General features: G+C 51.1%; 1 protein-coding gene across 2 annotated transcripts in view; it reads right to left on the bottom strand.

The window, feature by feature from the left end:
- Window positions 1-13391, bottom strand: part of LOC110366168 (uncharacterized) — a 52406-nt gene that overhangs the window by 4636 nt on the left and 34379 nt on the right. For both annotated transcript variants that reach the window (XM_065029394.1, XM_065029395.1), the window contains exons 10-13: window positions 11893-12848; window positions 4320-11617; window positions 2082-3673; window positions 420-1882 (exon numbers count right to left, since the gene is read on the bottom strand). In XM_065029394.1, coding sequence (XP_064885466.1) covers window positions 12771-12848 — 78 coding nt within the window. In that variant the 3' untranslated portion in view covers window positions 420-1882; window positions 2082-3673; window positions 4320-11617; window positions 11893-12770. The remainder of the gene's footprint in view (window positions 1-419; window positions 1883-2081; window positions 3674-4319; window positions 11618-11892; window positions 12849-13391) is intronic.

Here is a 13391-nt window from a genome sequence, read left to right as displayed (position 1 = left end):
AAAAAAAATAAGAATGAAATAAAATCATAAATAGCCATTAAAGGAAAGATCCCGATGTACCGCAGTGTTCACACAGCTTCCCAGCAAGAAACCCCGCTTGTGCGCTGGGCTGCAGAGCTAAAGCTGCAGCACTAGAACTGATGAAACCATGCCCAAAGCCTTCGCTATGCTGCGTTTAACTTAAACCAAGCCTGTGCTGCCACAGAACAGCCCTAAAGGCAGAGCCCCCCCACCTCCTGAGTTCATTGCCTCCCACCAGGCTCCTGCTGTCCCCGTCTCCCCGCAGACGCTGGTGTCTCCTCACTGGGGACGGGCATGCCCCCCCCGAGCCCCGTCCCTCTTTCACACCCCGCCGAGGTCTGTCCATCCCAGACACAGCTCAAGGAGAAATGATGGCAATGGGCACCATCAGCACCAACCCGTTGCACGGGCCCCCAGGTACAACGTGCTCCTCCAGGTCTCCAGGCAGCACCGAGCCGTGCCTGAGGGAGCTGGGGCAAGTCCCGTGTATTTTTAACACGGCTGTTCTGCAAAAAGAATTGTGTCAAACTGAACGCACGGAGCACTGCTTACATTTCTGTTCCAGTTACCATGGTTGCTAACACTTACAAAACTGCCTGGGAAGGGGATTGTTCTCCCCATGCTGGGAGATGTGTCCCCGGCTCTTGCTGCCCACACAGCGCAGAGATGCTGCTGCTCCGCTCGCAGCGGGGGCCGCGGGATCTGCCGCCGCGGCTGGCACACGGTTACCGGCAGAACAGATCTCACCTCTGCCTTGGTTTTATGCAGGGGAGACGTCCCTTGGTGCTGCTGCCAGCAGGCGTCCCAGGGAGGCAGGAGAAGCGCACTTGCGTTCAGAGGCTGCTCTGGCGTGCGAGGTCTGAGCTGCTGGCAGCAGGAGCAAGGCGAAGGCTGCAGGAGCAAACAGCCTGCGCTCCCTTCAGCACAACGTGGTGGGCAAATACCCCCCCAAGATGTATTTCCAAATATGATGGATCTGAGCAGAACAAAGCGAGCTGTTCAATACGGGTTTGAAAAGTGCTCTGGCTTCGGGTCCGCTGCAAACCCTCCGGCAGGTTGATTCCCTCTGGCTTCCCAAGTCCATATGATGATTCCTTGTGTACAAAGAACTAAACATGTCCCACCAAAAAATGCCTGAACTCCGTGGAGTTTAAATTCACAATGAATTATGCATTATCAACCAGGCAAAACAATTAGCTGAATCATTACATCTCTAAAATGGTTTCAGAATCAAAGGGACCTTGGTTAAATTTACCTACATTTAGGAGACTCAGAATAGATTTCTCCTGTTTTCATGAGCAGTATTTTGACCAGCTCTTCCTGGGCACCCTGGCAGCCATTGCCTGCTGTAATTCATAGACCTAATTATTTAAATGCCTGAGCAACCATTTGGAAAGCACTGCTCTGCAAGCACTGTTGTTTTTCCCCTGTTTTCTGGTACATGGCTGACCAGATGGCATCATTGCATGTGGCAAGCTGCAACCACACCTGTGTTTAGATATTTGAGTCCTACTGTCACAAAATCATAAACAGGGAAAGGTCTCAAAATGTAGCCAAGACAAGATACTGTCACGTATCTGTGCTACTCTTCTGCCTCTGCAGTGGGTGCTTCTTAATACTCATCCCATCTGTCCCCAGGCTTCGCATTCTTATTGTATTTTTTTCACTTCAACTGCTAATGCCAACACCAGATGTATCCACACTGCGGTGTCACCTGGTGCTCCAGGACAGCAGATCCCCTCTGGTCAGAGCTCTGCAGCTCATCGTTCCATACACAGCGGGTCTGGCCAGGAATTATCTTGGCCCAGGGCTCTCAAGAGGTCAGCTGAGGCTTCACAGAGGCTCCTTTTGGCTCCTGAGTCTGCCAGCAGAGAAAAAGCAACACAAATACCTGGATCATTGACATTTCAGTGAAAAAGAGTAATGGAATTAAGGCTCACCTGGCTTGACTGTTTCTTACTAAATGAGTGTCTGGTTTATTGCTACTTATTCATAAAGTTATCCATCAGTCCTCCCTAAATTTGGTATGAATTAATGTGAAAAGACATTCCAATATTCACCTTGCAGCATTCTCCTGTCTTCATGCCCATTCGAGCCAGCTGCAGGAATGAGAGTGCGTGACACCGGTGCCAAGACACACACAAGGCTGTGGGACGTGGTGGCACGGCCGGGGACACGTGCAGCGGCTCGGGGGAGGCGACATGAGGCGACGTCTTGTGTGTGCACATAATGCGCCCTGTCTCAATTACACAGTTCACAGGCAGCTAATAGCCCCGTAGTGACGTGCTGGAAGAACAGGCGGGTCCGTACCAGCCGCTACACCTGCAGAATACAAGGGGGAGCGGGGAGCTGCGGCCGCCACGGGCTCTGCTGGAGAGCCCCGGCCCCAGCTGCTTTCGCTCAGAATTGCTCTCCGCTGATGCCGCTCATGGAAAAGCCAAGATGGTGCAAATACAACGGGGGCGATGCCGTTTCCTCCCTCCCAGCGCTGGCAGAGCCGGGACCGCCGAATCCCACAGACATCGCACCGAGCCCGAGCATCCTCCCAGCCGCTTACACGGTTGTGCACCTGCTGCTTTGGTTATTCCTTTTCAGCTGCTTTGAGCCTGCTTGTTAGAGAGCAGGTCTGGGGAGAAAAGGGACATTGACATCTCTCTTTGGACATTTTGAGATAAAAAAACAAGTCATAAATAATATCAAATACCACCAGCAATTTGCATAATGTGTGTAAGAAGCATGGGAGAACAGAGGGCACTGGAGAGCCAGGTCACAAAGTGCTCCACGAGCTGCGTTTCTCACGAGCAGATCAAATAGAGTTTTAGTGAAGACTTATAAATATTAATACAGCACCTGTTTCAATTATTTCCAACTGGCAGGAGCAGTCACGCCTGGTGTGCCCGGTGACACAAACAGAAGCGGTATGTGACAAGCCTCCCATGTTTACTTTCATGTTTTTCTGTAAGACTGCATGGACTTCTCTTTTAATCAGCACTCTGGGGTAAAAGCAAAGGTGGTGTGATCACGGGCTGAGGGAGGTAAAGCTGCATCCTTGAAGAGATGTGCGCCACACCCCACAAGGAGGAGCGGGGCTCGGGGGGTGCCAGAACCGAGGAAGGGGATCTCAGGAAGGGACGCGGCTCTGGAGTACACACACCTGTATCTACAAGTGCCTTTGGCTACTTGAAGCATTTGGAATTGCCAGCAGGTTACCTTGCAGTAACACCCTCCTACACAGAGGAAAATGCGGCAGATAATACATTTTGTCCCGTGTCAGTATAGAATTATTGCTGCCTTCCCGAGCCGCTGCTCTGGTACTGGTCAGGCTGCACGCGGGGGCTGCCGCGGTTAAAGCTCTTTACAAATGCTGCTCTTCTGTAATAGAGAAATTACCTTTTTGGGAAAAGAGCAATCCATTCAGTTCTGCCCACCCGAAAATTTACAATGCTTAAAAGTGGGGCACTGTAGTTCACCTGCACCTGAAGCCTTCCTTCACACGGGGTGTCCACACGGAATTCCAGTGCGGATGTGAATTGGGCCGGGACTGCCCGAGCCCCCGTCCCGCTGCCGAGGCTCTGTCTTGTCCAAATCACTGGGCAGTTCTGCGCCCCGAGCTGGAGTTCAGCTCACCAATAACGATGCCACAGCTCGGGAGCTTAAGATACGAGGGGAAGAAATAGAGAATAGCCATAAAACATTTACTGTCGAATAAGCTCAAAGTGCTTTTATAACTGTTATTCATGTCATGAGATACTGCTGTGATACAGTGATAAACACATTCAACCATAAAAATATTATGTATTTGCTTTTTAAGTCACCTCCAAGTATTTCAGTGCAGAAAACTTTTATATCGTTTTGTTGTAGGGTGTCCCATACGAGCCCCCGCGCCTCCCGAGTGCTTTTGTCCCCCGGCAGAAGGCAGCGAGGTGGGGAAGGACAGTCCCACGAGATGTGCCGAGAGGGGACGTGCCAAGGTCCCAGCCGCGCTGGGCAGAGGGACACGCTCCAGCACCCCCTGGCTCCAGGAGAAAGCGCCTTGCTGGTCCCCGTGTCATTGTGAAGACGCTGGAGCTTTGCAATGAGGCAGCAGAGTGTGTCAGATTACCCAGCTCAGACAGGGAGGAAAGAAGATACTACAGGAAACAGTTTTCTGGATAAAAACCTAACAGTTGTTATTCTCTATAATCCCTGCTTTTTCTGTCTCTCTTCTACCCCTCTTTTTTCAGCATGCACCCACATGCACCAGGGCGGACTGGAGCACAGTGGTTTATGATTTGGGTGCTTTGGTCTATTATAGTTACCTTGGGACCAAAATCCAGATGTTCTCACTCTCATCTTCCCCTTTTTTGTTTCTGCCCTCCTCTTTTTAGCCAGACGGACCTCAGCTGTTCCTTGAAGCTCTATTCAGTTTCTGATGTGTTTTCCATGAGCAAAAGGGGAACTTATTTTTCTCTTCTATCAGCGATTTTCTACAGTAAATAAGAAAAGGGAATGGAAAACCTCCTAGGAAGTCCCAGGCTGCCGAGGGTTTTTAAATGGGCTCAGAGCTCAGGCACGAGGCAGATTAATCACAGAACAGACGCGCTGAGCCGGTGCAGAAGTCGACATTTCAGGGCTGTGTAACGAAGGCGGATTAACTGAGTGACGGGACCAGGAACAAGAGAAACCTGAGCGTGAACCACTGGGTTCCAGAGAGCCAGGGTGCGACAGCACCGAGACTGTTCCGTAAAATTAAGTGTGGCCACGGAAAAGATTTGCTTTGCATGACACTGTGATTCTAATGTGCTTGCAAGAAATTGGAGATGATTAATTGGATCATTTCCATATCCTGCTCCTAAGAGAGGTGTTTAAAGGAAACTGTGCTTCTGTTGCTGCCTGACCTACAAAACCAGGTGTCAGCCGCTCCAAGGAAGCTTCAACATGAAAAAGGATGGAGTGATGAGCAGTACACACTGAAGAGACAGGCAAAATACCTAATAGCCCCTGTGTCCCCTGAATTATATCCCATTCCTCGGGTTAACGCTTTAAAAATGTACTGCACAGAAATGTACTGCTCATTTAACAAAAATAAATAACTAAAGTAAAATAACAGGTTGCTCTCGACAGAAAGCAGCACTTGCCAAATATAATGATGCCTTTTCATGCAGTGTTAGTGCTCCAGAATGGTTAATCTTTGCTCAATGGTCCTTTTACCCTAAAAATACATCAGATACATTGCAGCGCTCTCTCCACCGGGAAGCCCACACAGAATGCTACAGCCATCAGAACCAGATTCACATCCCTTCGTCATTTCTCCCCTCTCATTTGTCCCCAAAGTGCCACAAGGTAAAGCCAGAAAAAGACCCAGCGAAGCTCCTGCTGCCCGGGGTACCCGGCCCTGGGGACTGTGCTTCTGCTCCAACAGCCGGTTCTGATGCTAATGCAGACCTAATGCTTCACTGACTCCCCATTGCCAACCCGCTATCTCCTTGTAGAGCTTCAGCCTCAAATATTTTGTTTTCTGGGGGCTGGAAGCTGCTTTCAGAGCACCTGGAAGCTGGTTTCTGCATGTTCTATGTCTACATAATGATATTACTCATGAATAAGTAAAAGCAGGGATTTAGTCCTATCTAAAAGTGGCAGGTGAGCAGATGTCTCATACCGGGGATGGGCCGTCGGTGGGATTGATCTGGTGCTGGGAAATCCAGATCGTGCTTAAATAGCTCCTGGCTTGGGTGGTCCTGGAGTACGACGTCCAGCTGCCTCCGCAGGGGTTGTGCATTCTCTGAGCCAGCTGGGGAACGAGCAGCTCCTCGGAGACACATACCCAGAGATCTGAACCCAGAGGTGAGTGTTCGACCTGTGTGTCATCCTGAAAACCTTCCCATCAATCCATGGCTCCATTTCAGTTTTGCAGCATCACTAACTCGCTCTGAAGCTGCCATTGATTTACTGCTCAATTTCTGGGCAGTTTGAAGAGTTTTTCCCAAGCATAAATGCTGCTTATTTGAAGTAGAAATTGAATCTGATGGGAAAACTTTTTTTCATTTGCAAAAAGAGAGAAGGTTAAAAGGGGCAGAGAAAAAACAACCTCCTCTCCCCTTTCTGCTCTCCCGTCCGTGAGCAGTGCTGGCTCCGGGTCCTGCTCAGGACATCTCCAGTGCGATGGAGCCGGTTATGTCCTGCTCAGGGCATCTCCAGTGCGATGGAGCTGGTTGTGTCCTGCTCAGGGCATCTCCAGTGCGATGGAGCCGGTTGAGTCCTGCTCAGGACATCTTCAGTGCGATGGAGCCGGTTGCGTCCTGCTCAGGGCATCTCCAGGGTGATGGAGCCCATTGCAGATCTCCAGATCTGTAACCTCAAGTTGGGTTTTAAACCATGAGTCCAAACCAATGCTCAGCATCTTCTCTAGTGTTTCCAAACCGGGTTCCTCTCTCGTGCCATCTGTTGCCACCACTGCACAGCCGTGTGCCGGTATTTTCTGTGGGGACGGAGTGGGGTTTCGGGAGGATTTTCACCCCTTCTACCTCAGGCAGTACTGTTATCAAAATACAGGAACAAACTGGCTTTGAAATGAATTAACTGGTTCTCATCTGAAGTGTGCAGAGACACCTTACCATGTCATTTTCCACTAAATACAGAGTGTTTCTCTTTGCTGAATTTATTTGCCACTTACCCGTGTCTGCACATTTGCATTCTTTGTTGTTGCATTATCTTTGCAATGAATTTTCGTTTGTACATTGTAGAAAACCGTCTCTTTCAGTCATCACACAAATGCTGCTTCTTGTTTCCTTACCCAATAACTCAAAAGCAGAGACTCTAATTTTCCAGTGCAAAGGAAAGCGATGTTTTTGAAGATCGTGTTCTATGCAGAATAATTCGAAGTACACCACATTCATTCTACTGTGAGATCCTCAAACATTGGTTTCTTCTTTCTAATAAGCTGTTACCAGTAACAGTGAAATTTAGATTTCTGGGTAAGCATTACAAGCCTAGAAGGGAAGCACCTTGAAGTTGGAGTTCCCCGCTGCTTGTCGTCCCCAGAGGAGAGGGATGTCGGGACGATGCCATCGCAGCCCCAGCACGGGACAGTGTCCCCTGTGCCTCGGGCACAGGCACCGTGCGGGGGGGTTGAAACACGGACCCTGGGGCAGGGGGGGCTGGCGCACATTGAGCAGAGATGCGATACGCTGATTGATGAGTCAGAGGTGCGATACGTTCATTGATAAAGAGGTGTGATACGTTCATTGATAAATCAGAGCTGCGATACGTGTGGGAGACGCCGCAGCGGGGACAGGGCCGGCAGCCACTGAGCAGCTCTGTCCCCGCTGTGCTGCACATGGTGACGGTTCCAGAGCTGGAATTGCTCTTTTGGATAGCGGGAGCCTCCATAGTTCAGTTATGAATAACAGACTGTACTGTTCTTTTATCACAGGTTTTTGATGAACATGAAGCATTGTCTTTGGATCTTTCCTGTGCCAAATGATCCTTTTGGTCACCAAAGCCTATGTCCCAAGTATTTACAATTGGCTGTTCTTGTTGAAAGAGAACAGAAAGGAAAGGGTGAAAACAAAACCAACCCAAACTTCAGCTGTCCTTCAACTCCTGCCCAGTGCTCCTGCTGGCATCATTGAGTCTTGTCTGTACCTACAGTGGGAAGTGACAAAACCTACTAACACTTAAGGTTTTTTTTTTTTATTACAGCTTTTCACCTTTTAGTCCGAGCTCAAACAGGGTTCTGATCTTCACAACATGCAACTGAATGTTAAAGCAAGACACACTACAGTCAAACAAATAATGTGCAAAGCCACTGCAGCCTGGGGAGGCATCGGGGCGAGAGGGGATTACAGCAGGACGACAGGTGACAAAGGCAGCTCTTGAGCCTGTCCTGCTGCCACCAGCTCCGCAGGGACCGAGCAGGGACACTGTGCAGGGTCTGAGCAGCCGACAGCGGCCGTGTCTGTGCCCCAGCACGGCCCCGCGGCCGCAGGACCCGCCCCGTCCCTGTCACCCCCGCCCTGCTGTGACAGCAGCGCGTCAGCCTCCACCGCTTCGGACGTCTGAAGTAGGTTAGAGAAAACCTGGTGGACCAGATTTTGGTCACCTAAAAAACAACAACAACGCCCCCTTTCCCTCGCAGCCCTCCCACACACACATCTGCCACGCTTAAACTGGAACATTAAATCATTTCTCCACTCAGCTGGCAGGAGTCAGCCGGTAACTCACGAGAACAGCAGCGTTTTAAACCAGATTAACCCTCGCAGGGAAGCGACCCAGCCAGAAGGGCTGGAGGGCACTCAGTGCTCACAGCCGCCCCGTCCCTGCCTTTGGGGACAGCAGCATGGCCAGTCCAGAGTGACACGAAGAGCAGAGCCAGCACGGAGCAGAGCACTCGCGCAGGACAACGCTCACGCCGAGCAGCAGCGCCATGGGGCGGTTGGACAGAGCGGCCAGCCCGGCTCCAGGGGTGCCCGGGGGGGCTCGGGGATGCTTCCACGTGCGGAGGTGGCGGGAGAGAGGAACGGGGAGGAGTTGGACAGATCCTTCACCTTTTTGTCAGTCTCAGTTTCCTCACTCCAAAAGCAAAAGCTTAAGTTTACCATTTTGTAGTGTATTTTGTGGCAACAGATTAAAGGTCTTGCAGGGAACTATGAATATTAATTGTTCTCAACACTTGAGCAATGCTTCCCCTGTCATTCAGAAATACAAGGCTACAGTGCTCACTACTATAAACGCCCTGACTTCGTCTGTAATTCACACGTCCAAGCATCATCCAAAGTGTGTGGACTGTCTGCCTCATTTGAAATGTCCCCTGTCGCACCCTGCATGAGACTTATTGTTCTGGAGATGCACTTCAATACAAGCTTGAGTGTCACTTCTCAGTCGAACTGGCATTTCAGTGCATTTCCAGAAAGATAACACTCCCTTACCGAAATTACAGTTATTCTATCTTATTTAATTAATTAAGCGATTTTGCTGACCTCCTCTCTGCATTGTATTTCCTCTTACCTTGTGCCTCATTAAACTTGCATGAAGCAATCCAGCCGCCAGCGCCTTGTGCTCAGGCTGCCAGGAACTCATCTGACAACAGGCTGGAAATCACTGTGTAAAATCAGCAGCAGCTTTTACTGGAGTTATGAAGATACCTATGTCATGTAAGGCAGCGCAATTAGCAGGGAAGCAGCCGAGGTCCTAATAGCGAGAGGTGACAGACAGACACAGTTAAATGCGCTCAGGAATGTGCTGGCGAGGGCTCTGGGACTGGAGAGGGAAGGAATCGCAGCACAGACGCAGGCAAGAGCTGCGACACGACCGCGGCAGCTTTTACTACTGCACTTTTTTTAGTCTCTATACTGAATTGCAATCTAGAGAGCATAAAACATTTATAGCAGCACTGTGCCTTGCCCGTGCTGCCGCCATAAAACACAGCCCTTGCAAGTGTCCCCACACAAATTTGACTCCAGCTGTCAACATCCAGCTGCAGTTGTTACCTGGATAACACCAGAGATGGGCACGTCCAGCGCCTGCGGATGGGGACACGGGGAGCTCAGCGGTTGCTCCGTTAGTACCAGCACTTGTGCCTGGGAAACTCTCCTGCGGAACCGGGCTGGGAGAGCAGCTGCTCACCCGCGGGTCACGCTGCCGACGCTCCCTCGGGGATCAGGGAACAGTGGAAACGCGGGGCAGCGAGTGCCAGCCCTGCGCTTACTGCTCGCTTCTGCAATAAACACGTCCTTCTTGGGCAATGTCAGCTCGGCTGGCTGTGACTAGTGTGACGATGGCTTCGCTTTTACAAGCCTCTTACATCTCTAGCTTTTTGGAAAAATGTTTTGTAATTTGAAGTGACTTTACATTTTAGAAAGTGTTGCTCACTTCCAAGGACAAACCCAGATGAAATTAGAGTGTGATAACATCTACATGTGATGCTCTGATCCAGAACTCAAATTCGTAGAGCCGAATACTGTTTCAGGAAAATCTTTAGAATTTACATTTTTCGACCAAAGTGAGTGAGAGAAGAGCTGACAGCCCAGAACCGCCCTGCCCGCCTCTCCGCCCACAGCCCCGCGGCACTTCCAGGAGTCTCCATAGGTTTATTTTTAGTAAACGATTTCCACATGAGATTCAAGTCCAGAGCGTCCATGCTCACTCTCCTTTACCAGCCTGTCCGGGACGCAGCGCGGGCGGAGCACACGGAGCGGGGCTGCTCGCACCGCTCTGCACGGCGTCCAGCGGCAGCTGCCCCAGCCAGCCCGGCCGTGTCTGCAGCGCGTTAGAGCCCTGTCGCTCCCCGGACACCGACCGGTGCAAACGGTGTCGGGAGCAAAGGAACGGCAGCCCTGGGGAGCGCTGCCTTCACCCGGGGTCCAAGGAACCCCCAGACCCAGGGATTTTAACACACCCGGGCTTCTCTTCTCCACACAAGCGTAAGAAGATGAATATCAACAGTAGATGTGAACACTAAAAATGGAGATGCCTTTTTTTAAGCCCTTTCTTAAAGCATTTTAAATAACAAATCAAACACGCGGGCAAATACTCCCTAGTGCACTTGCACACTGCAAAACATGATGGAGGAGCAGCAATTACAGCAAGAACAAATCAGTACAAAATGGTCATCGTTAACGGAAGGACGAAGCAGCCCAAGGCTGGTGCTGCTGCAGCAGGGGATGGAACCCCCGGGCTGTCACCGAGCAGGACGCTGCCCATGACGGGCTCAGCCCAGCGCTCGGTGCTGCCCACCTGGAACCTGCGCATCCTGCAGGTGCCCACGGAGACCTGAAAGATAAGGACAAAGTTAACAAAAACATACAAATGTCGATATCCAAGTGACTGAGGTGCTACCCCATCCATGACATATCATCTTACATACATTGAGCTGTATTGGGTGAGAGTTTTGATCTTTTTCTTTGTTCTAAATATACGAGCAGTAGCCTCAGAGCACCTCTTGCTGCATCAGCTAACTTGGGTTGCTTATTTGAGACATGTAAGAGTCCGTGGTATTTCTTTTCATTTAGCATTAATCATGGCACACAGCATGCTCTATGTGGCACCACGCTGCCCTGCACAGCATACTTCTTATTCATAACATTCCTAAATTTTTGCAAATCACTAAGATTCAGGCTTTGTTATTCGCACTTATGGAGATATCAGCAAACATCAGAGTGCTTGAGACAGCACTCAGGGCACTGAGCTTTTTGAGAAGCGAACCAGTGTTTAACACTACACCTGGAAAAGGCGCTTGTTGCAAAGCAGCAGCTCCGCACAAGCGCAGCCGTCAGTGCCCAGCACGTCCTGGCTCTGCCTCAGGTGAGCTGCTGCACCGCAGCCTGGGGCGAGGCGCTGCACCGCAGCCTGGAGCTAGCAGCTGCACCGCGCAGCCTGGGGTGAGCCGCTGCACCGCAGCCTGGAGCTAGCAGCTGCACCGCAGCCTGGGGTGAGCCGCTGCACCGCAGCCTGGGGTGAGCCGCTGCACTGCAGCCTGGGGCGAGCCGCTGCACCGCAGCCTCGGGGGAGCCGCTGCACCGCAGCCTCGGGGGAGCCGCTGCACCGCAGCCTGGGACGAGGGGCTGCACTGCAGCCTCAGGGGAGCTGCTGCACCGCAGCCTGGGGCGAGCAGCTGCACCTCAGCCTCGGGGGACCCGCTGCACCGCAGCCTGGGGCGAGCTGCTGCACCACAGCCTAGGATGAGCTGCTGCACCGCAGCCTCGGGGGAGCCGCTGCACCGCAGCCTGGGGTGAGCTGCTGCACCGCAGCCTCGGGGGAGCTGCTGCACCGCAGCCTGGGGTGAGCTGCTGCACCGCAGCCTCGGGGGAGCTGCTGCACCGCAGCCTGGGGTGAGCTGCTGCACCGCAGCCTCGGGGGAGCTGCTGCACCGCAGCCTGGGGCGAGCAGCTGCACCGCAGCCTCGGGGGAGCTGCTGCCGGGGGCACAGGCACGCTCTGAATTTAAACATTTGCAAAAATGGCTCAAGCATTTAGGCAAGAACTCAGACCCCACGCGAACATCTATGACAGTATCTGAGGTATTCCTTGTGCTTCGAGCAGTAACTATCGCTGTAAAGCCCCTGGGGTGGTGAGCATGCAGTATTGCTGCAAGCACTGCCCTGCAGAGCCACACGTGAGCGTGGAAGGGGATCAATTCGGTGCACATCACACAGCACAGGCGTGGAAATCCAGCGCATTATTCAGCAGAGCCTTTGGTGGCTTTCCGTTTAATCTATGTGAAAATTGGATTTATGGTATAGGAGTAAGAGCTATCTGAAAAAGCCCATAAAACTGGAAGAATCATATTTTTTCTTCAGCAGCCAACTTTTAACAGCTCTGCTGGGTGCTTATTTGCAGTCACAAGGCAAAAATTTTCCCTCTGCTGTTTACGACCCTTTCACTCATTCCTGTGACAGAGGGGGGTATTTTGGAGCACGGTGCCAGCGATGCTTCGGTTCCTGGGTGTTATTTGCTCCAGGGACTCTGCTGATATGTAGCCCTCTGCTGTACTAATGTCCCCATTAGTCTTGATTGCCTCTGCAGGGGGTGGTAAAGCCTTCTGTAAGGAAGCGCCTAGGAATATTCTTCTCGAGCCTTTGATATTTTCTCTGGAATATTATCCTCATCTTCCACAAGATATCAGTTTGACTTTGAAGATGTTTCCAGTTCTGTTGTTGTCATTACTTTATATTTGTACTGGGCAGCTGGATGTTTCTTGCGGGGAAGAAGGAGCCCCCAGTGTCCCTTGCTGCGTTCCCCGTATGTTCCCGGTCTCTTGAGGAAACCTTCCAGTTACTGAAGCCGCAGTGTCTCAAACCACAAGGTACCAAGGTGTGGGCACCAGGCGCTGTGAGGTGTCGCTCCGAGTTGCTGCAAGGAAAAATGAGGAACGTTTTTCTCTGGGAAACAATGTAGGACTTGAAATGGAAAACTGAAAGTGAGAAGCTAAGGGCTCTTCTCACACCTCTGCTACCTGGAGAGAGCAGCCCCTTTGTGAAAGGGCTTTATATCCCCGGTGATAACGGGGATACTTTCTAAGTATGTCATAATTGCTGTAACTTTCATCATGATTAGCAATAGAAAGTATATTTAAAAATACCCAATAAGGAGAGAAAACTTAAATTAACTTCTTTATCTTTGAAGATGCCTGTGAAAGCCTGGGAGAATGAGGTGATTCAAAGAGCTGTAACCAGGCTTCTGCTGCTTCGTCACCAAAGAGCCGGGTAGAGCTCCCTGTGGCATTAACGCACACCAGCAAAGAGCCACTCGCGTTGGATTTGACTTTCCAGATCCGTAGCACTCCAGCCTGGTCTGTGATTCAGGCACGTTTCCACATGTAATTCACAGAGCCAGACACCAATTTACTGCCATTATCCGCAGTTCCTTTGGTTCAGGGACCACTAACGTTACCTC

The sequence above is a fragment of the Columba livia genome, chromosome 14 (assembly GCF_036013475.1).
Source record: "Columba livia isolate bColLiv1 breed racing homer chromosome 14, bColLiv1.pat.W.v2, whole genome shotgun sequence".
Classification (NCBI taxonomy): domain Eukaryota; kingdom Metazoa; phylum Chordata; class Aves; order Columbiformes; family Columbidae; genus Columba; species Columba livia.
The sequence above is the reverse complement of the archived record's forward strand: the minus strand, read 5'-3'. Positions and strand labels throughout refer to the sequence as shown.